Consider the following 25,965-nt stretch of genomic DNA (forward strand, 5'->3'; position numbering starts at 1 on the left):
GCAATCCATCCCCAGGGATAAGGGCCTTGTTCAAGGGCCCAACGGCTGTGTGGATCTTATTGTGGCTACACCAGGATTAGAACCACCGACCTTGCGTGTCTCAGTCATTTACCTTAACCACTACGCTACAGGCCGCCCCCTTAGGCATACCTGCCACAATTTGAGGTTATTTTTATACATGGTTGGTTACTAGGGCTAGTTTAACTGTACCGAATGTAGTTAAAACCATTGATGTCATAAATGAACTAAAAATATATAAATGTATGTAATCTTATTCCTATGATTGTTCCGTTATCAGAGAATAATTGCATTCTCTGATAATGGCCGTCCGACATTCGTCACATGTCTTCCCCTCTCTCACTCCCATTCTTCCTGTCTCTCTGCACTGTTCTATCCAATAAAGCACTAAAAAATATACTTTATTGCATTTGGCAGTGCAGTAGACACCACTGTTGCCTCTCCTTATGTCCCTGTGGTCTTCCTTCCGGGTACTCTGGTTTCCTCCTGCAATCAGTCATGCAAGTTAGGGTAATTGTGGGGGTGTTAACGGCATTGCTGTAAAAGCATGTGCTCAGTCAATTTCATCAGTAGCATAGATAGATGACTTAGCTAAATATTTGCTATTACAAGTGAGTAATGATCTAGCTGGTCTCCAAATAGAGGGTATAACCTGTAACACGCACAGTTAGTAAACAGTTAGTTTTATGGCCTCAGCCCACACAAATCAATAAAATGAAATAAAAACAGAAGGATATGCGAATTAATGTTTACAGCACACAGTATTCCATAGCTATATAACCTCAACAATTCAACGTGTCGTCTAGATGAAATACTAACTGGATTTGGAACTTTAGGAAGGCAGGGTGTCACACAGGTGACAGTGTGACACGCGTATCAAGGCAGAGACCCACCCTCTCGCAAAATAAACTATCCAATCATGGCAGACAAACTGACCGACTGACAGCGGGCCAGCTGAGCGCTTGGGAAGACTGCAGTGGAAACGGGGAGACCCGCAACGCAGCGAAGGAAACTTTGATATGATTGAACTCGCGTCTTACTGCCGTTTGTGATAGTTTCCTGGGAGAAGCTATACAATCCTCAGCAGTGTCCTGAGACTGTATATACTACTCCAAATGGCTAGGCTACTTGTTATATTTAATTTAATTGCGTGTGAAAGTAACATGTGAAAAAGTTTGATATAAAACCGTCAACCGACATCTGATAGGTTACTTTTAGTTTTAGACCAGTCTTTCGTTTTTGCGAGGAGACGGAAATTATCGAAAGGACGTTTGTCCGTGATCTTTGAAATATCATGCGCAAAGAAAAAGAAAAAAACAGGTAAGATTTGAGTTGTTTTCACTCTTTGCACTTGCTGAGTTAGGAGGCCTGGAAAAAAACAAAAAACTATCAAAATAAACAACCGCAATATATTTTTAAGGTAACGTGTGTTTCAGTTCCTTGTGGAGCCACTGTGGAGTGATCATAAGAAAATGAGTCTTGAGAGTAACGTGTTTTCTGCGCCGCTACAAAATACGCGAACGTATAGGACCCAGACAGCGATGGAAACAAATCATACACACTGTTATTTACACCTCTAGCTGTCTTCTAAGCTAGTAGCTGTACACGGAAAGTAGTTTCAGCTACAGTAGAACACGGAAGGCGTAAATACAGTGCACACTGGAGTGATTTCGACGTGACGGAGTCGTTCCGCCGAATAGTAGCCTTCAGACACCAGACTTCGTTAAGCATAATATATTTCTACAGATGTGAAATTTCTCTGTTGTGTTTTTTGACTGACAGTATTAGAAATTGGATACTGTGTCATACAAGAAGGCTGACGCCTTTTTTTAGGCTTGAAACTTGAATTAACGCTGTAGACTTTACCCCTGGGATTTGATTGGCTGACCGCAGAGGTGTGAGGTTTGGATAAAATTGTGTTGCTCTCTTGTGTTGCTCCACTTGGTGGCTAATGTAAATCGTTGATACCCTTGTTTGGAGAACGCAGGTAGTTTACCTGTCATTCCACCAGTGCGCTGGATTACTTTTTGATGTTTTAATGTATTGCTGCCCGTTCTGACATATTTTCAGTAAATGAACAGATTATTAAAAAGCAGCAAAAGTTAACTAAGGTGCTTGTCTTATTTTATGACATAATTTATTTTTTTATTAGTTGGTGTGATTATGGTCATTATTAATTTTCATCTTTATTTTGAATATAGAGGTAGCTACACAATAAGCAAATGTGTTTTGTTGTATGATAAAATGGTAACATTTCTAATACTATACTATAATACAAAAAATGTAATTATATCATAATAGCCTAGATGTATAAAAATAAGGTATGTATATATATATATATATATATATATATATATATATATATATATATATAGGGTCTGAACAGGCATTTTCTCACAGTGCGTTGGAAAAAGCTGTGTCCTTGAACTACATCGGTCTCAGAGGAAAACACCTCAGTACAGAATTTGACAGGACTGTGAGAAATGTGGAAATGCTGAAGGGAGGGTGGGGTCAATGTGTTGTCTGGGGCGGCCAACTGATACACAGAGTAGCATTGTTTTCTTTTTCTTTTTGTTCCGTTACCCCAGACACATCTGTATATATAACTCCCCCTAATAGAAAGCCCATTTTGGGGTCAGAGGAGACCACTCAAAATTCTAGCCAGACCCAACTTTGGCAATGTCTAATTTTTGAATAAATGGTCGATTTCACTTCACTTTCCTTATGACTGTTCTTAAACAGGATATCTACTAGTGTTTCAAGTCTGAAGTCCATATGCCAAGTGGTGCTGATATAGTAAGTCATCAAATGTTGAAAAAAAGCCAAGTGGCACAAAATAAATGACCATGGGTGCGTTTCTCGATAATGGTGCCTCTTAGCGTTTTACGAAGACTATCACTTAGGCGGTTGCTTAAGGGATAGGTTCTACGTGCGATGCACTCCATGCAGCTACTGTTTGACTGCGTTATAAGTAGTGTTATTTATGAATGAATCACTGCAGGAATACTTGAAAATATTCCATTTATCACGACTGGTGGGAACGTATTAATAAAATTAAAAACTAAATTATCCAACCGTATATATAATTTTCGCCAAATTATATATACGGTTAGTGATATGGTTTGTGGCTACGCCATCTAGCAATACGCCTTCTTTGGCATGTCATGTTTTATTTACATTATTTCAATATCTTCGTCGTAGTGCCTTAAATGGCTTTGCAATCATGGTTGATTTGGCAGAAGCACCATCACATTACTGGTGTAATTCACCATTTTCTCTAATTAGCTGACGGTTTAAAAGCGCACCAACACAAATTATTATTATTTCTTTTTTTACATAAGATATGGCGGAAAAAAAACGAAGAAATAAGCGGTCCCACAGCTTCACAGCAAACGAAATGGAGATATTGTTAGACGTGGTGCTCAATAAAGAAACATTATTTCCCAGTTTTATGGCTACGGTGTCCAACAAGACCAAGAAAGAACTATGGTCCAGCACACCGAGAGAGTGGGAAATCATCCGTTTATGAATATCATATAAAAAACCATTAATGTGGCATTCTAGTAATATTATAAGCCAACTACAACTGTAGAATTATTAGTGTACATATCGCTTAACAGATTGAGATGTAACTAAGAGCAACAGCTGATTTCAGAGGCTGGAGGTCGTAACAGTGCCTTACGAAAGTACGACTTACAGAAGGTATACTTAGCTAAGAACGTTTCTGAAAACACGCTGAAACGTTAAGGTAGAGCTTAAGGTACAACTTACGAACGACGTAGCGTTAAGAAGGCTTCGGGAAACGCACCCCATAACCTTTTGTACAGTTTTATTAAAAATTGAGTTTTCCCTGCTTTAATGCCAAAGATATGATGCTTCAAAATCGCCACACACCCCAATTTCCACTCGCAAGTGAAAGTTTTCAGAAAATATTCAGACCCCTTTAGTTTTTGCACTATATTATGTTGCATATTTAATTTTAAATGGATAGAACTGCCATTTTTGCAATTTTATCAATAAATCAAAAACTGAAATCTCTCATTTATATAGGTTTTCAGTCCTTTAATGTACCTTAGCCACTAGTCTACAGGCTGCCCAATTACCCATCCCCCACAGCATCACCACCCACCTGTCACTATGAAACCAAACCCCTTAATTTTACACCTTGTGAGCTATTAATTGATTCTTAAGGACACATATGAACACTTTAAGGGGTAAATTAAGTACATTATAAGGTGTCCAGCACCTGAAGTAACATTAAGGGTTTTTTTCTTAATTGTAATAATTTCCCAATGAGGGCCAAAATTAAGGGGTCCATATATTTAATTAAGGGGTATTTCCTGCATCCTGTGATGGACTGGCGACCTGTCCAGGGTGTATTCCTGCCTTTCACCCAATGTATGCTGGGATAGGCTCCAGGCCCCCTGTGACCCTGTTCAGGATAAGCGGGTTAAGATAATGGATGGGTGGGTATTTCATGCTTTCAGGGTGGGAATGAAGCACATCTTTATGACTTCACATTTTGTAGTGTGTGAACATGCAGGCACATGCTTATGTGTCTGACTGAATTCAGTTAAAGCTTCTTCCCTGACCTGGCAGGAACCCATCGGAGCACAGGAAGGAGAGGTCCCGGGACGCGGCACGCTGTCGGCGCAGTAAGGAGACGGAGGTGTTTTACGAACTGGCCTGTCAGCTACCCCTCCCCCACAGCATCTCCACCCACCTGGACAAGGCTTCCATCATGAGGCTCACCATTAGCTTCATGCGCATGTGCAGGGTCGTTCGCCCAGGTCAGGAACCAAAGTGTGTGTGTGTGTGTCTATGTGTGTGTGTGTGTGTGTGTGTGTGTACTTCTGAATGAAATTTCATGTGTGTGTATTTTTACCAAGCGGTCAAAAGCTAATTTCCTGGTCATGCTAAGAGATGGTGCTCGCTAGCACCACTGCGGTTGGTACCAGTATAGGTCATTCAGATCTGTTTTCATTGTAAAGTCAATGGCACAATTGCGGTCAAAATACAACCATTTTTCCCCACATAAATTTTTTTTTTTCTTCATCTAATGCATCCCCATGTGCCAATTTTCTTTAAGTTATTGTGTTATTAGGACAGTTCAGAAATACTTTGCGGACAAATCAGTCACTCTCTCACACATGCTTAGTGGAGGAGCCGCATCCCCACTACCCTACTGTGCTGTCTAAGCCTTCACAGTCTCTGGCTTTAAATTGTACAACATGGCGGCGCCAGTAAACTTGACTTCCCGGGCTTCAAAAAGCTTTTACGAGCCCATGGGTCGTCCGTGGGTGGCGTAACAGGCACTTATGTTATGTTATGTTATGCTTTGCATCATGTTTACCTTTATTTCTTGTATGTTGATGGAGGTGAATGCATCAGTGTGAGCATTTCTGTGAGTATGTGTGTGTGCATTTGAATGTAAAAGAGGGAGAGGCTGCATTTTATTCTGGCACAACCTGTTGCTTCTGTGACAGATGTTTGCTTTGCATTTGTTTGTATTGTGCTCATAATTAATCAAGATCATAATAACAGACACTCAAATGTATTGCTTCCTTGACATAATTGCATCAGTGTCAGTGAATATGGGTCCTGGCACCTGAGAGTTGACAGGACAAAACATGGAGGCCAGTGGGGAAAATGGCTCCAAGTCTAATGAATTTTTGACTAAAGATGATAATTAAAATGTCACAAGGAAAAGAGCTGCACAGGGATAATTAGAGATAATTGCTGTAATGGAGGGAGGCAGAGGAGGAGCCTCAAGGACATTTAAAGGCTTGTTTATACCTGAAGAGTACACAATTGTGTAGTGCAAACATAATGTAATGTGTCCCCTGGAGAAGGAAAGAGTGAGCCACAGTTTTCCTGCAAAAATATGCCACCAGAAAAAGACCGATCACAGCAACTAGAGATAGTGATCTTCTTTCTCATTATCTACCTTTTTTTCCAAGTATCTCCTCATCAAATACAGTCACTTCTTCAAATTCACTGTTCAGATTAATCTGGTTCAACATCTTACAGAACCAGATGAAATCAAAATAATAGTTGAAGACACTAGCTCTCAATTGAAGTGGTGAACCACTATCTGTGAACCTGTTATAATTGGAGAGAGGTTATGGTCATGTGTTCCGATTGTGTTGTGTTCTCATTATTTCCAAGGTTTCTTCATTTGTTCTAACATTATTTAAATGAATGGTTTACTTCCCAGTCCCGTTCCTGGAGATCTACCACCCTGTAGGTTTTCATTTCAACCCGAATTTGACACGTACTATTTAGCTGCTCAACAAGATCTCTATCTCAGTGGATCTCGATCTCGATACTGGGCACCCCTGGTTTTAGTTCCTAGCTGTTATTTTTTCTTCATCTGGTGCTTTTCATGTCTAGGATTATTTACCCTCTTAAGCCACATTATCAGACATAGCTTATCATTCCACTAAGAATAATAGTCTGATGTCATGTTGTGCTTATTATACTATATTGCAGGCAATTTCATAAAGAGATAACACAATTATTTAACTGATTTGACTGTGGGGCTAGTTTATGGCAAGGAAATTGCCACCAGGCTGGATTCATCAGCTTATTTATGAAGTTATTTATTTACCTCAGATGATGAAGACATTTTTAAACATAAGACAATTTCTAGTAGCTAGGCTCACCTGACTGCTGGTTGAGACCCAAGCCCTTCCTACTCCCTTCCTTACAGCTGCACTGATAGCTAACAGCTAGTTATGAAATATGATTTCTATCATTAAAATTGCCCTTGAAGTAGCTTTGTCCTTTAGCTGTATTTCACTTGCTAATTTGCTACATTTCTACAGGTATATTCTCTATTAGGACAGCTAAGCTTTTAGCTAAAAGTGAGAGTGATTACAAAAGACATGATAAAAGAACTACAACATCAAGATCAAGATACAAGTGCTACATGAAAGTACTAGAACACCCTGTTCCTAGAGATCTACCATCCTGTAGGTTTTCACTCCGGCCATAACACAGCGCACCTCATTGAACAGCTGGAGAACTCATCAAGCTACTAATTTTGAGAATCAGGTGGGCCAAATGAGGAAATTAGGAGTCAGAAATTTGAGCCTTTGACCATCCAGCAACCAGCAGCCAGTGGAGGGATCTCTGCAGGGCAGTGGAGTGAGAACTTCGGAAGGTTGAAGACAAGTCGGGATGAGTTGTAGAGACTGTATGGTGCAAGTTGGTAGGCTTTTGAGAAGGGAGTTGCAGTAATTTAGATTACCATGGTCGGGGTGAGCTGCAGGGTGGGTACATGACCAGCTGTGGTCGATCCTCCTGATGTTGTTCAGGAAGAACCTGCAGGATTGTAATGTTTCAATGATTTGCTCCTTGGAGTCCAACATCCAGGGCCACTCCAGTTAAATTACACCAGCCACCCCCTCCACGGTGGGTTTGAGTTGCTTCCCTCTGGCTGACATTTCAGAGTGGCTGTAAGAACGCCTAGAAGAACAAAATCAGATTAGCATTATTATACATATATTATGTATTTCTGAGGTGAGGCCAATGGCAAAGGCAAATTTGTTGGACAATAAAGTTCTATTCTATTCCATTCTATACTGTTATTACCAAAGTATTCTATTTTCTGAGTTCTGTACCTTCAGGGAAAACTTGAGTTCAGGACGGGATCCAGGTTATGAGCTTGATTGAGGTTTTGTGTGTGGGTTTATCATAGAAGCTTGGGGTGGGAAGACCAATAACCTTGGAGGCAGTGTGTGTGATTCAGATAAGTTTGTTCTTGGTTATGCGTGTGACTATCAGCATAGTGTAGAAACAGTGGGAGTAATGGAGTAAAATAGAGTTGAGTAGAGTAAGAAGAGGGGATCATTGTTTATTGTAATTATTTTAAAGCAATTATTTCATGTGTTTGCCTTCATAAGGGTACACATTCTGTATTTGGTTTTGTTTGAATGTGCTTGTATATCTCCATGTGGGAATGTATGTATTTCTGTATGTATATTGTACCATATGCATCTATAAAAATGTGTGTTTGTGTACGCCCCCCCAGGTCGAGCTGATAGAGAAAAGGAGGAGGACAGGCAGATGAGCAGTCTCTGCCTAAAATCTCTGGCAGGTTTTGTTGCCATGGTCACGTCTGACGGGGACATGATCTATTTGTCTGAGAACATCAAAAAAATCATCGGCCTGTCACAAGTGAGATCCTGCCCGTTTCACTCTTCCCCATCCCGACTTCCGTTTCTTCACTTTTTTCATACAGGGGGTTGCATTTCCTACCTTGTTGTGATCACCATAGAAACGGCCTGTTTTGACTCCCTCCTAGGTGGAGCTAATGGGTCTCAGCATCTTTGACTTCACCCATCCCTGTGACCACGAGGAGATCCGTGACAACCTCAGTTTCAAATCAGGTACCTCTGCTACAGTCTTTAGTGGAACCAGGGGGTTGTGGGGCTCAGGACCAGGGCTCGGGAGGTAAGAGCGGTCTTCTGGTAGTCGGAAGGTTGCCAGTTCAAAGCCCCGCCCTGGATGTGTCGAAGTATCCCTGAGCGAGACACCTAACCCCTAATTGCTCTGGTCGAGCTGATTGGTACCTTGCATGGCAGCCTATTGCCGGCGTGTGAGACATCAAAAGACATCAAATCTTCTGACAATATTTTATTTTATATTTTATTTTATATTTTTCAAACTAATATAGATAATGAGTAAACAATATTTTCTGTGTTTTTCTTTTATTTGGACCAGAAAATAGTCCTTTAAAAATTTGAATGTCAATAAGTATGTTTTTTCTTTTTTTTTTGTGTAATGTGAAATTGCTCGGACATGTTTTGCAACACAAATCAAAAAATGACCCAGTCCTGTGATAAAAGGTGTGTGGACTTTAACCAATCAATCACTTAAAGCTGTAGCCTTTCAGGGCTTCAGTTTGAGAGAACATTCTGTGGTACCTTGCAAGAAGGGTCAGAACCTACCTCATTAACCAACATCTTGAAGTCAGGCTCAAATTTAGATGAGCCAAAGGGGCATCAGTTGAATGTAGTTTTTTCTTTGAGCAGACCTTCGAAAGAAGAGTAAAGAGACCAACACGGAGCGGGACTTCTTCATGAGGATGAAGTGCACTTTGACGAATCGGGGACGAGCCGTGAACCTGAAATCTGCCAGCTGGAAGGTCAGCACTGCACTCACCCCCAAAGCCTTCACAATTCGCTGAGTGACACCACTGCAAAAAAGAGCAGGGCATTAATTGGATGTCATTGTAGGTGCATTCACTCACTTTATAATTATTGTTATATTTATTCATTGCATTCAATTATTTAGTAGTCACAGCCACAACAACCATTATTATTATTTTAGTATTATTATTATTATTATTATTATTTGTATTACTGGTACTGGGAGCAGTGTATTAATATGGCAATTTATTTTGCTCAAGAAACTTAATGAGGTCACTATAGCACTATGGACTTTTTTATAATGCTCTTAATGAAAATAAAGTGTCATACTTTATTGAGAAAATACTTTTGTAGGTCTTGCACTGCACCGGACACTTGCAAGAGTACAGTGGCCACCCTCCGCACACGCTCTGTGGATTGAGAGAGCTTCCTCTCGCCTGCATGGTTATGCTGTGCGAGCCAATCCCCCACCCCTCCAGCACCGACCTGCCCCTCAACAGCAAGGCCCACTGCTGCAAAGCCCCGCCTGTGGACTGCACTGCCCCGCCGATGGACAGCAAGACGTTTCTGAGCCGGCACAGTCTGGACCTGAAGTTCACTTACTGTGACGAGCGGTGAGCTCCGCGCCCACAGACTGTATGAACATCGCACCCATTCATACGGACACGCCCTTCCACACGCAGGCATAGCACGCACTGCATACACATGCATGTGTACGTACGCATACAGTACAGTGTAAAAGTAATAGGCACCCTAGATCTTTTTCATATTAGTTTTCTTACATGGTTTTATATATTTTTCTTTTTTTTTCTGCATTAGTGTGTCTGTAAAGAGCAAATAAGAGTGACTTCTGTACACATGGACACGCAGACAAACGGGCAGATAGACAGGAGGATGAACAGACAAACAGACAGGTGGACAAGTGGGTGGTTGTTGATTGGAGCCTTGAATGGATAATATGGAAAAAGGAAGAGATAATAATAATAAAAGTAATGATGGGGAATAAAAAGAACATGATGAATATGAATAATACATTCTTAAATACAAAAGAAAAAAATATATATATACAAAAAAAAATAAGGAACAGTAAAAGGAAAATATGCATGATTATGGATGGGCTGGATTGGGATATGGTATTGCATGGAGAGTGTTTCTGGACTATGTGAGTATATGTTTGAATTCAAATGCAAAGAGTGATAGTATTGCTCGTAGGACGACCTGAGAACAAGATATCCAGACTCTGATGATGTTGATAGGTCACAGACACCAGGAAGTCATGCTATGAAATGGATATGCAACCAAATACAAAACATGACTATTTTATTTGATGGGGGGCTATGTATAAAAAGTGCTCTAATTACTACATGGTGCAACCAAAATGTATAAAAATATGGTTTAATAAAATATGAGAATCTACACTTCGACCACATATGAATTGCTTGATTACAAACAGTAGAAATAAAACATTAATCAAAAAATCCAGAAAAGGGCAAGGTGTGTCCAAACTTTTGACTGGTACTGTACATACTATTTCGGCCCAAACACATTATGTTTTGGTAAATGGTAAATGGCAGGCATTTATATAGCGCCTTTATCCAAAGCGCTGTACAATTGATGCTCCATTAACCCATTCATACACACACTCACACTCACACTCACACACCAACGGCGATTGGCTGCCATGCAAGGCCCCAACCGGCTCATCATTTAGGGGTTAGGTGTCTTGCTCAGGGACACTTCGACACAGCCCGGGCGGGGGATCGAACCGGCAACCCTCCGACTGCCAGACGACTGCTCTTACTGCCTGAGCCATGTCGCCCCCCATGGGTTTTGGCATTGGACATTGAACATGTGCATTTCTGTTTGTGATATGTTGGATATTGGCTATGTGTATTTAATTAATTGTCTACAGTGACTGAGTGTGCTACTGTGCGGCCTATAGCATAGTGGTTAAGGTACATGACTGGGACCCGCAAGGTCAGTGGTTCAGTCCCCGGTCTAGCGACAATAAGATTCACACAGCCGTTGGGCCCTTGAGCAAGGCCCTTAACCCTCCATTGCTCCAGGGGAGGATTGTCTCCTGCTTAGTCTAATCAACTGTATGTCACTCTGGATAAGAGCGTCTGCCAAATGCCATTAATGTAATGTGAGTGGAGTGTTGAATATAGGTCATTCTGTAGTCTACTGAAGATTGACAATGTACATTTGTGTGTGCATTTCCCTTTTCATTGTTACAGCATCTCCGAACTGGTGGGGTATGCTCCTGAAGATCTTCTGGGCCGGTCCGTCTATGAGTTCTACCATGCGCTAGATTCTGACTGCCTGACAAGGAGTCATCACAACCGTAAGTGAACCTCAAATTGTGCTGAATAATATTATATGCCATTTTTAGCATTTTATATGCAGTGCACGCTTTTCAGGATGGTCAATTTGTTGTCCCTGATATATCATCTCATCTATACGCCATCTATACATCAGTCAAGTTTCAACAGATTCCGATATATTCCTCTATTCTGATGTATTGGCCCAATATTTTGGATGTTTCGCTCTGTTTTGGTACTATTTGAAGCATGTGACCCATTAGAAATTTTTTTACATTGTGTTTTTGGCATTTTTCAAATTAAAAATGGTAGCTTCGTTTAAATGAACCTAAACATTTTAAATCGAGAACCTGAAAACTATAGGTCTAAAAAATTGATGTCAAAATTTCAGATTTATCCAATGAAGATTTTGGTGGGAGATGACACTCTGCCCCGCTGGGTCACTTGCTTCAATAAAAAATGTTTTTAAATCAGTATGCCCCAGTATACCAGACCACCGTACAGGTCAGAAGACTGAAACGTCTGACATTATGCTGTAGTTTAAATATCACCAGACATAGCATGGGGATATTGCCAATGACAACACAGAGCTCCAGGCTAACATTTCACATAGGTGTCACTTGTACCAGGAACCTTTCAGTTAAATATATACATTACATTACTGGTATTTGGCAGACACTCTTAAATGTGGTTGCACAAAATCTTCCGTGGGTCTGCACAAAAGGGTATTTATCTCCACCCTTTTTCCCCCCTACCGTCACATTTGCAATTTAGTCACAGCACATGCAAATAACAGTTTTGGCCAGAATAATTGAAAGCGCACCATCTGACTACACCATGTGTTATCTTAGGCTCGGGAGAAACAGGTGGACCAGGTGCCGTAGGATAGAATCAGTGGATTTTATCCTGAAAAAAGGGTCTATTGTTCATTTCATGTTTTAGCTATTGGCAGTGATGGTATTGTCTGTCACTATTAACCTGGAGTGAGCAATGCACATTGTCTAGTCCAAATTTTCAGGCAGAAAATGTTGTCTCTGTGTGCTTCTCTACAAAGACGGGAGGGAGAGTAGCCTTGTTCATGCAAACTTTACCTGGGGTGTGTGCACAAATTATTTAACCTAGCAGAGGCATAATTCAAGTCTTCATCAGGCCAGTTGCACTGGAATCTAACTGGAATCTAGGGGGCTGCCTGTAGCCTAGTGGGAAAGGCACATGAATGGGCGCTGGAAGGTTGGTGGTCCAAGCCCCGGTGTGGCCATGATAAGATCTGCACAGCTGTTGGGCCCTTGAACAATTCCCTTAACTGCATTGCTTCAGGGGGATTGTCCCCTGCTTATTGTAATCAACTGTAAGTTGCTTTGGATAAAATTGTCAGATAAATATTGGCACAAGGCAGATTTTTACTCACATATGCAAATAAAATGGTCTCACTCTGGAACCCTGCATCACATTACATGACATTTTAGCTAAACATGTGTACAGCAGGATCTGTAAGCAGGGTTTAATATTGAAAGTAACTGTTTTCAGTTGTTCTTCTTGATTGGCTTATGCATAATTAAATCAAAATAAAGGTTTCCAGAGGTTTCTCTCAATGGTGTTAAATGTTTGTAGTAAGAGCATGTAGCTGGCTAAAATACAAAATTCAGTTCAGTTCGATTCAGAAAATCCATTTTATAATGTCAATGTATAAGCTACACTTAAGAGGTAAATCCATCCTTCATTTGTATATTACCTTTTGCTCACAAGGAGCAAATAACAATATACTTGTGACCTTCTTGTGACATTCAGGCCAGATTAATTGATGAATGAATTTTCACATACTGATACCATACCAATATTCAATACTACTGAATTTGGCCACAGAGATAAACCTGTTAAGATAAACTTGTGGAAATAGAAAGTTCAGCATTTTCTAATAGAAAAAAATTAATAATAATGCTAACCCAAAATTGCTGTAAAATTATTCAATATTCCAGATGTAAATAAATAATATCTTCCTTTTGTGACTAGAAGTAAGATTCTGAGAGCAATTTCTTTTTATGCTACAATTGTAGGGCACTTCTGGAAGTATTTTTTTCTTCTTCAAAAATTCTACTGTACATACATTCAGTTTACAAGGGATGCTTGTTTTTTTACTATGAAAACGGTTTTTGTGGAATCTGCCTTGCATAAAATCTAGATTCCACAATGAATTACTTTCACAGCCTAAGTGGAAGTGACAGACTTGCAGTGCTGTGTTCTCCGGTGTCTCCACGCCCTCAGGCATCTTCCACAACAGACCTGTTTATTCTCTCTCTCTCTCTCTCTCTCTCTCTCTCTCTCTCTCTCTCTCTCTCCTATATACACCTGCGGGTGGTGCATCTCTGTTCTCCTCTCTCTCAGAATCTTATTATCATCACAGTAAAGCGTGTTTATATTTCCTAGGCTAGGACAGAGGGGGTAATCCATTCCCATTGATATTTCGTGACTGTGGTCACACAACAAGATTTTGCCTGCAGGCATGGTCTGGTGCTCAAGAAGCTGTATCTTACAAATTAAATTTCCGATTCATGTATGATTTATGAATACAATTCACACAGTGCTTATTGGATTTGGGCCATGAGCCTTGGCTTCGCTCTAAATATCTTGAATTGTATCGCCTCTGGCGAGTACGTGGAGGAGTAAAAACCGAGTTAGACCGAGACCACCTGTGCTTCTGAACCAGGTATGTCGGCACTAATAGCCACCTGATTGACCCTTAATGCCACTTACCAGAAGAGAGATGGCTTCTCATCTCTCTTCCAAATTACATTTGCAGGTCATTTAAGGCTTTTCCGTTTCCATTTTTTGTGAAGGGTTTGTCATACATCATTTACTTCCATACTGTCACCACTACTGTCACCACTCCCACCTTCCACAGGGCCTACTCTGCCTCCCATCATTGACGGCCAATGAAAATGGCAGTAAGGACTGGAGACTGATGCTCAGGGATGTGTCTGCGGTGATTGGCAGATCTGTGTATCACTCCTGAGAATGATACTATGGAAGGCTATTAAAATTACATCTCTTCAGGGAAGTTGGTAGCCTTCCTTCAGCATGCTTGCCCTTGACTCTCTCCCCCCCTTCCTGCCTCTCTCCCAGTGTGCACCAAAGGCCAGGCGGTGAGCGGGCAATACCGGATGCTGGCGAAGCACGGAGGATATGTGTGGATGGAAACACACGCCACTGTCATCTACAATAGCCAAAATTCCCGGCCCCAGTGCATCGTGTGCATCAACTATGTTCTGAGGTAGGCACAGGGGGCAGGGCAGAGACCAGCTGGGTACATGTTATTGTATGGGCATGGCTTAACACTAGGAAAGCTGGGGTTTTTTTTTTTTACTTTCGAGAACTGCCCAGCCTGACGCCCAGCCAAAAATGTGTCAAGCTATAGGCGTTTACAGCCACACTGAAAAGATTTGTGAGAAAAACACAAAATGGGAAAAGTCGCTAAAGAAATGCAGTGTAACATTTTTTTAAGAGTAATTTCTTCAGTCATAATTAATTCAGCACACTTCTCCTTTCCCATGCTCCTACCATTACATGTACTGTCTCTCTCCTCTTACTCATCAAGTGCATAGAGGAAGAGGAAAAAAACAGTTAAATATTCTGTTTGAATTTTAATTTTTTAATAAAAAAACAAACATAGGGAACTCAGGCCTTTGGTTTGTGCGAGCAGGGACCGCTCACAGATCTGTTGCATTTCACGCAGTTGTTTTTATGTGTCGCCATCAGAATATAATTCGAAGTCTCAGTTTCTCAGTATCTGTTGGTGGTGTTCTCTCCGTGGAGTTATAAACGTATCACTTCTATGACTGCAGTGCCCACAATTATTCATCCCCACCTACAGTCCTCATCATCTTCTTCAAATTATTTCAATGAATTAGTGTGTTGATTATACAGAAATTATATTAAATAGTCCTTGATTGAGCAATTCACATCAACGTGTCTGGCATTTCAATGCTGAATAGCTTGTTGAATGGGAGTGACACATCCACTCCTGGCTGGGAGCCCCTGCTGTCTATTGGCTGGCAAGGGGATGTTTGTGATAAAAAAGGAGCAAACTGCCTGTAGTTCTTGAGTTGATTTTGTTTGAATTTCAAAGGCGCTCCCTCTCAAGTGAATTTCATTTCAGTTTAGTTTGCTTTATTGGCATGACAAACCACATTTCGTATTGCGAATGCATTCAATATTAAACAAAGCGTAGATCCTAACACTGAACAATGCATATACATCAATGGCTAGAAACAAACAAACAAACAAATAGTAACCACACATAAAAATAACTTTCCTTTGATTGGAGATGTAGAAATGATAATGGAAAATAATATATATATTTTTAAAGCAGTGAAGGTGATAATGATGCTGATTAGGACAAATATAATGGTAGAAATCAATGGAATTAAAAAATATTGTCTCTCACGATCACTCACGATCTCACTCTCTTTCTCTTTCACTGTCTCTCTCTCTCTGTCTTTGTCCTTGTTAGTGGTGTTGAGGAGGCGGCAGTGGTGTTCTCTCTGGTTCAGAGGGAGTCTCTGTTTAAGCCGTGCTCAGCTCTGAGCAGCATTTTCCGGCAGGATGAGTTGGGTGACGGTAACAACGCCCTTTTTACCGAGCTGAAAGAAGACCCTGAGAAGCTGGCCCAACTCGCCCCAGTGCTCAGAGACACCATCGTCGCCCTCGATTTAGGTGGGGAACCCCCTCCGCACCCCTTGTCCCTGCATCCTCTCCTTTACCCAGTCGCTGAACTCAAATTTGGCAGCCAGAGCTTGCTACATTGAGCCTACATTGAACTCAAACCAGTTCAGTTCGATGCCAGATACCTCTCTGTATGTGCTGCTCTTTGTTCCAGTTAGGTTTATTGAAAACCTGTGTTCTCAAGTTACAGCAGCTTTGGTAACAGTGATACAGACTCCATTAGCTGTTCAGTTCCTGCTATTTCACTGTAAGACAAGGGTTCCCAAACTGTGGGTCTGGACCCCATGTTGAGTTGCTCGATTTCAGGATGGGGTCGCCTGAAAATCTTTTAAAAGATCAAATTGAATTTCTGTCTCTTTAAAATATGTGAATGTAGGCCACTACATTACAACAAGCCAACTATGATAAAGCAATGAGGCAGGAGAGGTTGTTGTGTATTTCCTGTATATTCGTGGCTAAAGGGTGTTGTTAGGCACAAGTTGTGTGTGGGTGGGGTGTTGTGGTTGTGTAAGTTTGTGAACTGAATTTGGAGTCACATCGGAAAAAAGTTTGGGAACCTCCGTTGTAACAGATTTAGTGTCAGGAAATCCAGGAAGAACCCATTTATTTCGCTTATGACTTAATTTATGAATTAAATATGGAATCTGTTTTTAAACAGAACTTTTGCATGTGCATTTGTGTGTATGTGTGTGTGTGTGCATGTGTGTGTGTGTGGGTTGTTTCCCTCATAGGTGAGCCCCAGTTCGAAGAGTCTCCTTCCAGCCGGTCCTGGATCAGAGAGGTCCCCAAACAGAGGCCTACCAGTGAGATGTTCAACATGGCCCCCATCTTCTCAGTGCTCCAACCCCAGGAGCGGGCTATGCCCAGTGCCACTTCAAGTGATGCACCCTGTCTGAACAACAGAGGCGGCTCCACTATGGTATGGTTCTCATCCTCTCTGGCTCCTTCCTATCCCTCATTTCTATTCCTTTCTTCCTCCTCATCAATGTTTTTTTTGTCCAACTCAGACCTTTCTATTCCACACATCACCCAGATCTCTTATCATCCTACTCCCCTACATATATATTTTATAGTTAATGTTTATTTGAGTCGGGACAATGCCAAGAGACAGAATCATTACTACCAGTTTACACCAGATTCATGTAACTGATGTTCTGAATACAGAGATTAGAGCTATTGCTAGTTTCAAGCTCCCATCCAGAGTTAGGCTTTTTTATAAAAAGAAAGGAAAAAGATAAAAAATATGACAGTGTTAAATGGGAGATGTTCAGAAACATACACACTTACATTAAATAAATGTTAAATACATACAAAAGGATACATGCAAAAATGTATGCGTGTTATACATAAAAAATGCTAGTAAAAGAGTATTTAATAACAAGCTAACTTCATGACAAAAAATGCAAGCCGCTCAGTTTTTGTTTCAGCCCTGCCCCCGTAAGATGTCACGTGAGCTAATGGAGAAAGCTGTGTTATCCAGACGATTGGAGTAATATAGAGGCAACATGAGCCAACCTGAGCCAACCTTGGCACCAACCCAAATGTGTAAAGTCCACCGATGTTTTCAGTGTTGTCTGCAGTAAATAGTTTTTTGTAGTAGACAAGACGCTTGGGGAGGAAGCTCGATGTTGGCTTTATTGATGGGTATGTGCTGTCTGTACAGGTGTTTGACTCATTCTTGCCTTTGTCTTCCTGTAGTCACAGGACCTGTTCTACAAAGCAGGATTACTGAGCTAGCTAGATAACCGCACAAAGTAAAAACCCCAGCTATTTATACTTCAGTCCATGTTCTAGATTTGGGCACGGTCGGATTTTACTCGATTTTACTCGAATATCCAGCTATCTCGGTAATCCTGCTTTGTGGAACAGGCCCCTGGATTTGTCAGTGTCTGCTCGCTGCTTGGTCCTTCATTGTATTAATATTACTGTTCTCTGTGGTTGCATCCCTCTTTGTGTTCCAGTGCTTACCAAGTGAGGCTGACTGCATCTATTACAGTAGTCTCTCTATTTTGATTATGGTTATTTCACTAGCTCACTCACTCACTCACTCATGCCACCTCCACTGCCAGCAACATCCTTAGTCTGGTTATGAAGTTGTAATAAACAGTTTGTGCTCCCTCCCTCCTTTTTAGCCTAGCAGTCCTGGGGACTACTGCAGATCTGGGGACAGCACACCAAAGAATGAGCTGACTGAGAATCTGTTCGCCCTCGATACTGACACTTATACCCAGGTCAGTAATGTACCCAGTTAGGACCTAAAATTATGTTTGTTCCAAATGTATGGAAATATACATGTATATATGGAAACGTTGCTAGATATGATGGGAACATTGCCGGTGCACAGCTGGTTGTGTTCACTTATGCAGTTTTGCACCATGTCCAAGGGTACGGCTGCAATTCCTTATCTTCTGTTCTGGGTCTGGAGTCAAACCCTTTAATCATGATGCAGCCACCCTCAGTATCTGTCTTTTGTAGGTTTTAAAGATCCCATATTGTGGAAAATTCACAAATAAATTCACACAATCCTTGTAAATGTGAATTGAAACGATCTGTTTGGAGTTCCGTGAAGTTCAGCAGAGCCCCTTTGTAGCAGGAACAAATCCAAGCGACCGGGACAGACTCCATTCATGGTGTTGATAGCTAATAGCAAATCACAATACAGTACAGTATCAATGATTCAGTATCAATGAGCCTTAAAGACACAGTTACTAAAACTGCCTGTTCATGTGAGGTACTGATGAACGGACAAGTAACAGTGCATTGAGATTATTTTTGGTACTTAAAACCACATAAACGTTGTCTGTGGATATTGGGACCTAAAATAAAACTGTGAAAAGGTGTACAATATGGGACTTTTAAGTATTGATTGGACAGGCTGTCTGTGCTCTCCCTCTATCCTCAGATGGACCTGACTGGTCTGGACCTGGACACTCTGGCCCCCTACATCCCCATGGACGGAGATGACTTCCAGCTGCAGCCTATCCACCAAGAGGAGGCTCCCCCTGCAGCAGGTCCCGCCCACGCCCAGGGCTTCCTCAACATGGCCGGCCTGTTCCAGCCGCTGGATCCCCCCACTCCTATCCACACCCACCGCTTCCCTGTTATGTCCCCCGGGGGGGGATTGCAGCTGGACTCCCCCTCCCTGGACCCTCATACCAGCCTGTCTTACCTGGTGGCCCCCTGCTGTGGCACAGCTAGCGTCTCCACTGTGGATCGTCATCAGTACATCCCGTGGCCGCCTGACTCCCCACAGCAGGATTTTCCCACTGGGTATCTCCACAAGCAGAGGTACCTGAGGCCTCAGAGTGTGCAAGGTTGCACTGAACACTACACAATGCAATGCTATGAACCTTTACTATTCCACAGTGGCCAATTTGGATGCCTGAGACCCAGAAGAAAAAAAAGTATTTAAATTTTTTTGACATGTCTTGGATGGCAAAAAAATGGAAATATTTTCTATTATATTTTATGCAATTTTAATTGAATGTCTCTCATGTTAAGAGAAATACATTACATTACATTACATTATTGGCATTTGGCAGACACTCTTATCCAGAGCGACATACAGTTGATTAGACTTAGCAGGAGACAATCCTCCCCTGGAGCAATGTTAAGGGCCTTGCTCAAGGGCCCCACGCCTGTGCAGATTTTATTGTGACAACACCGGGATTAGAAACACCGGGATTAGAACCGCAAATCTTGCGGGTCCCAGTCATTTACCTTAACCACTACGCTACAGGCCGCCCTGAAATACTGTGTGGAGCTCAAAGCCGAAATTGAATGTTCTCATTTGAGGATGGAAGGTCCCAGAAGGTTAAAGGCCTCCCACATACAACATCAGCAAAAACATGATTAAGATGTGCAAAACAAAGACCTCTTTCAATATCTGACGATGTGATATCACGGCTAAATCACTGGATTAAAATGCTTGATTGATATAAGACTCATATATTTCAGAGAATTGTAGCTGCATAAAAATGTATGTTGCACAGATGCTAAATTATGGGTTACTACTATACAGGTCCCTAGAGAACTGTGTCCAGGCCTTCATAGACCCGAGTCCAGCCCCAAATGTTCCTGCCCACAGCCTTAAGCGAAAGAGAAACTTTGAAGATCAGAGCGTTTTCCCTCTCAGGTCTCAGGTGAGGTCTCTTTACCCACAATTTGTCTGTGTAGAGTGTTTATCCTTGCATTTAAATGTAAATGTGGAAATGAATATATTATAAAAGTATATATTTTGAAATATATATTTTTTGCAACTCGTAAAAAGCTGTTTGCAAACCACTTACAATGTATAGTCCTGGAGCATTAAACAGTGAATCTTCGGAGAATATTTAAAAGGACAATGGGCCTCACAAAACATTTCTGAAATCATTCTTACGTGTGTGTATAAAAGCCTTTTTCTTCCGAAAAAACCAAAGTCCGATACATCTGCAGACCTGTTTTTCTTTGTTTTTGTATGTATCCCAGGTGTATGGATGATGAATGGCGATTGTTCATCAATTTGATGCGCGTGCCTGTTCATGCTGTTACCATGTTCATGGAAATGTTATTTCACACAGTTTATGATCAAATCTGATCGTACTCAGGTTTCAGGCCCAATAAGCAAAATGAAAACAAAATGTTGGCCTTTGTACTAATGTGTGTGTGTGTGTGTGTTTGATTGTGCTTGTGCTTTTGCTGTGTGTGTGTGTGTGCTTGTGCTTTTGCTGTGTGTGTGTGCTTGTGCTTTTGCTGTGTGTGTGTCTGTATGCTTGTGCTGTGTGTGTGTGTGCGCCTGTGCGTGTGCATGTGTGTGTGTGCTTGTGCTGTGTGTGTGTGTGTATGTGTGTGTGTGTGTGCTTGTGCTGTGCGTTTGCTGTGCATGTGTGTGTGTGTGCGCTTGTGCTGTGTGTGTGTGTGTGCGTGTGTGTGTGTGTGTGTGTTTGTGTGTGCTTGTGCTGTGCGGGGGCGTGTGTGTGTGCACGTTTGTATGACAGGATAAGCCCCACAGTGAGTGCTCACAGATTACATGGAAAAGGATGAAGGGCAGGATGAATGACTGCTGTGCCTTCCCTAAGCAGAAGTCCACTTCCACCAGCACACTTTCAGGTACAGAGGCCTGCATGGGACATGCCAGGCCAACACCAAAGCATTCGCTCTGTGAAAGATGTTGGTCGAACTCCCATTATGGGCTTTTCTTCTACACTTTTGTAAAAGGTGTTAATCAGATCAAATGTGTGAGCAAAATGCACGTGGTATTTGTGTGAAACATATGCGTGAATTAAAATGGTGGTATTGTAGCTCTTGCATTCGTGCAGGGTGTGTTGTATGTGTGTCTGACACATTCACAATTTTGAAGCAACTTGTTACTATTTGTTAAGTCATGAGACATTTACAGTTAACGGAGCTGAACTTTTAAACTGTTCTATGTGTACAGAATAATATGAAAAAAACTGGACTTGGAAAAAGGAAAGAAACGTCACAATTTTTCCATGGCAGTGACAACTGTTTTTTTTCTCTCAGATAATTTTTCAGTCTTTCAGGCCAGTGGAGACTCGCCCTTTGGCCTGATAGAAAGACCCCAGAAACCCGCAAGCTCTGAAGATGGGCCAGAGGAACCCAAACTGCCCCATCTAGGATCACTCTACGCCCCCTACAGAGACTGTAGCATGAACCCATCCCCCAAAATTGGAGGTGAGTCTACCACAGACCTGATACGTTCTCCCCGCAGATGGTCTGGGTTTACAAAAAGCAGAACAGCAATGGTTTGCAAACAGTGGATCGTGCCCACGTAAAGCCAATGAAATAATTTCCTTGCCGATATTGAGCATAAAATTCTCACTGAGTGCTTCTTTCACTTCAGCACTGTATACACAAGTTTAAGTGTTAGAACTAACCCCATGCTTGAGATTCATCTCTCACTGTAATGTGTTTCACTCTGTGGCCACTTCTAATAAAAGCTGCAAACCTGCACTTTAACCACATGCAAATTGTTTCATTGCAAATCTAGAGTTGTGGAGGACAGACCCAAAACAAGAGAAACCCAAATGCTATGGAGGGCACTGTATATGTTTTTATTTATTCATTCAGTTGCTCCTTTGTACACGCATCGATGCCTTCAGTTCATTTATTCGTACCTTCATTAGTTTATGAATTAGTTCAGTCCATTGATTTATCATTGATTTATTGTTGATGGGCGGCCTGTAGCATAGTGGTTACGGTACATGACTGGGACCCGCAAGGTCGGTGGTTCGATCCCTGGTGTAGTCACAATAAGATCCGCACAGCCGTTGGGCCCTTGAGCAAGGCCCTTAACCCTGCATTGCTCCAGCGGAGTATTGTCTCCTGCTTAATCTAATCAACTGTACGTCGCTCTGGATAAGAGCGTCTGCCAAATGCCATTAATGTAGTCATGCATTTAGGCATTCGTTGGTTCTTGCTTTCCTTCTCCCTGACTGCCCGTCTCCTCCCAGTAGTGGCGAGCTGTCTGCTGGGGCCCTCCTTTGAGTCTCATTTCCTGCCGGAGCTGACGCGTTACGACTGTGAGGTCAACGCGCCACTGCAGGGCGACCTGCGACTCCTGCACGGGGGCGAACTGCTGAGAGCCTTGGACCGAACCGCCTAGAGTCCAGCCCTGCGTTCCCCGCTCCCCACAGAGCTGTCCTCACACACCTACAATATATCCTCAGGAGAGCAGCTTCACTTCTGTTACAATCGTGTATTTAATAAATATATATTTTTTCAATTAAAATGTACCAGAAAGAGGGAAATTACCGAATACTACCGCGTTTCCTGTTCTTGAACTTGACCACTGTGAGGCCTTCTGCTCTCTCTCTGTCCCTCTCTTATTCTCTCTTGTTCTCTCTCTCTCTCAATCCCATTCTCTCTCCCCCAATTTTTACAGAATAAGGTTACTCATCGTAGATGAGTATTTGATCTCAGTGTGAAGGGAATATCTTAATGTTTAATGTTTTTAAATCTTTTTTTTTTTTTTCTAATTCTTCTGGCTTCTGTTCCTCTGTACCCATTGCTGACGATGCCATCATGAACTCTTCAAATTGCTGTATAGACATGCTGTGTACCATGTGTCTTGTCAAGGTATTTACTATTTTTATTGGTCCCTCTGAAGCACTTATGATTTTGTTTTAGATATTAGAAGATGGCCCCTTTAGTTGGAGGTCATCCTTGTATTTTATGGCAAATTGAAAAATAAGAAGCTGACCTGCGAGGGTTCAGAGGTCATATACCAGCACTCCTTTTGAAATGCCTGTCCTCAACATCTTCCTTCCATCTCTCTCTGTCTCTCTCACTCACTCCATCTCTCTCTCTCTCCCCAACTCTCTCTCACTCCCTCTCTCTCTCACTCCTCTCTCACTCCCTCTCTCTCTCCCCATCTCTCACTCTCACTCTCTCTCACTCACTCTCACTCTCTCACTCCCTCTCACTCTCACTCTCTCTCTTTCTCTCTCACTCCCTCTCTCACTCTCACTCTCTCTCTCGCGCACGCACTCTAATGCAGCTTCTTGAGTCTGTGTGTGCTGGTCACTGTAAACCTATTTCAAGTTTGTAGTGTATTTACAGAAATTGCCTCCAAGGCTGTGGTAATATCTATGGTAATATTGTATGGCTCATCAATCTCTTGGTACTTTGTCTCATGTGCCCAATAGCAGGTTTACAGTAATATTCAAGAGTTGTGTTGTGTCTCATGGTGGTTATCCATCCATCCATCCATCATCACCCGCTTATCCGGAGTCGGGTCGCGGTGGCAGTAGGCAAAGCCGGGTATTCCAGGCATCCCTCTCCCCAGCAACGCATTCTAGCTCCTCCTGGGGATCCTGAGGCGTTCCCAGGCCAGGAGAGATATATAATCTCTCCAGCGGGCTCTGGGTCTCCCTCGGGGTCTCCGCCCAGTTGGACGAGCCCGGAAAACCTCCAGAGGGAGGCGCCCGGGAGGCATCCTGATCAGATGCCCGAACCACCTCAATTGGCTCCTTTCGACGCGAAGGAGCAGCGGCTCTACTCCAAGCTCCCTCCGGATGTCCGAGCTCCTCACCCTATCTCTAAGGCTGAGCCCGGCCACCCTATGGAGGAAGCTCATTTCGGCCGCTTGTATACGCAATCTCGTTCTTTCGGTCAATACCCAAAGCTAGATCGACCAGTAAATCGAGAGCTTCGCCTCCCGGCTCAGCTCCCTCTTCACCACGACGGTCCGGTGCAACGCCCGCATTACTGCTGACGCTGTACCGTTCTGCCTGTCGATCTCTCGCTCCCTTCTACCCTCACTCGTGAACAAGACCCCGAGATACTTGAACTCCTTCACTTGGGGCAAAGACTCGTTCCCAACCCGGAGGGAGCAATCCACCGTTTTCCGGCAGAGAACCATGGCCTCGGACTTGGAGGTGCTGACTCTCATCCCGGCCGCTTCACACTCGGCTGCAAACCGCTCCAGTGCGTGCTGAAGGTCACGGTCCGATGAAGCCAGCAGAACCACATCATCCGCATGCTATTCTGAGGTCACCAAACCGGACACTCTCCTCACCTCGGCTGCGCCTTGAGATCCTGTCCATGAATACCACAAACAGGACCGGTGACAAGGGGCAACCTTGGCGGAGTCCAACACCCACAGGAAACGTGCTTGACTTTGTGCCGAGAATGCGGACACAGCTCTCACTTTGGTTATACAGGGACCGGATGGCTCGTATCAACGGCCCCAGTACCCCATACTTCCACAGTACACCCCACAGGGTTCCCCGGGGGACACGGTCGAAAGCCTTCTCCAAGTCCACAAAGCACATGTGGACTGGATGGGCAAACTCCCATGACCCCGCCAGCAACCCTGCCAAGGTAAAGAGCTGGTCCACTGTTCCATGACCAGGACGGAAGCCACATTGCTCCTCCTGAATCCAAGGTTCGACCGTCGGTCGGAGCCTCCTTTCCAGCACCCTAGAGTAAGCTTTCCCAGGGAGGCTGAGGAGTGTGATACCCCGATAATTGGAGCACACCCTCTGGTCCTACTTCTTGAAAATGGGGACCACCACCCCAGTCTGCCACTCTACAGGTACTGTCCCCGACCTCCACGCGACACTGAAGAGGCGTGTCAGCCAAGACAGCCCAACAATGTCCAGAGCCTTCAGCATCTCAGGGCGAATCTCATCTACACCCAGGGACTTGCCACTGAGGAGCTTTTTGACTACCTCAGCAACTTCCCCCAGGGATATAGGTGCAGATTCCCCCGAGTCTTCTGGCTCTGCCTCTTCCACAGAGGACGTGTTGTTCGGGTTCAGGAGCTCCTCGAAGTGCTCTTTCCACCGCCCGACAATATCCCCAGTCCGGGTTAGCAGTTCTCCTCCCCTGCTGAAAACAGCCTGAGACAAGCCCTGCTTTCCCTTTCTGAGTCGTCGGATGGTTTGCCAGAACTTCCTCGAGGCCAACCAAGGCCAAGTCCTTCTCCATAGCCTCCCCAAACTCCTCCCATACCCGGGTTTTTGCTTCGGCGACTGCCGAAGCCGCAGCCCTTCTGGCCACCCGGTACCTGTCATGGTGGTTATTTTATATATTATTATTTTTGAGCCAGTTGTTAGGTGTAGCCATTTATTAGTTACCAGGCCAGTACTATTTAAATTTAAAAGTATAATACTTGAGAAAGGATACAAATATTGTAAATATATTGTGTGTTCCATTCTAAATATGTAGCAATTTCAAGGACATTGGAGGATGCTTAGTGTTCTTGGTGATCTTAATCTTGTTTAATTTGTCTTCGATAGTGTTTC

General features: G+C 42.8%; 1 protein-coding gene across 2 annotated transcripts; it reads left to right on the plus strand.

Annotated features, from left to right (window-relative positions):
• The first annotated feature begins 1,000 nt into the window (after window positions 1-1,000).
• LOC133111349 (endothelial PAS domain-containing protein 1-like) lies at window positions 1,001-24,667 on the plus strand. 2 transcript variants are annotated; one of them, XM_061221611.1, is made up of 16 exons: window positions 1,001-1,338; window positions 4,618-4,808; window positions 8,054-8,199; window positions 8,327-8,411; window positions 9,057-9,169; window positions 9,528-9,787; window positions 11,411-11,517; window positions 14,615-14,762; window positions 16,002-16,204; window positions 16,945-17,132; window positions 18,346-18,444; window positions 19,116-19,501; window positions 20,235-20,355; window positions 21,193-21,304; window positions 21,719-21,889; window positions 22,669-24,667. In XM_061221611.1, exons 1-16 carry the CDS (start codon window positions 1,313-1,315, stop codon window positions 22,818-22,820), a joined length of 2,508 nt encoding a protein of 835 aa, XP_061077595.1. In that variant the 5' UTR covers window positions 1,001-1,312; the 3' UTR covers window positions 22,821-24,667. The 2 variants fall into 2 exon arrangements, with proteins under 2 accessions (XP_061077595.1, XP_061077605.1); XM_061221621.1 differs by having other exon boundaries at window positions 22,672-24,667.
• Window positions 24,668-25,965: the final 1,298 nt, after the last annotated feature.

This window comes from Conger conger, chromosome 2 (assembly GCF_963514075.1).
Source record: "Conger conger chromosome 2, fConCon1.1, whole genome shotgun sequence".
Classification (NCBI taxonomy): Eukaryota; Metazoa; Chordata; class Actinopteri; order Anguilliformes; family Congridae; genus Conger; species Conger conger.

Excerpts from the sequence above, each read along its gene's own strand:
- LOC133111349 (XM_061221611.1), top strand. The coding sequence starts at position 1,313 with ATGCGCAAAGAAAAAGAAAAAAACAG. Across the intron at positions 17,133-18,345 it reads ACAGAGGCGGCTCCACTATG|CCTAGCAGTCCTGGGGACTA; the intron begins GTATGGTTCTCA and ends CCTCCTTTTTAG. Across the intron at positions 20,356-21,192 it reads TTTTCCCTCTCAGGTCTCAG|GATAAGCCCCACAGTGAGTG; the intron begins GTGAGGTCTCTT and ends TTTGTATGACAG.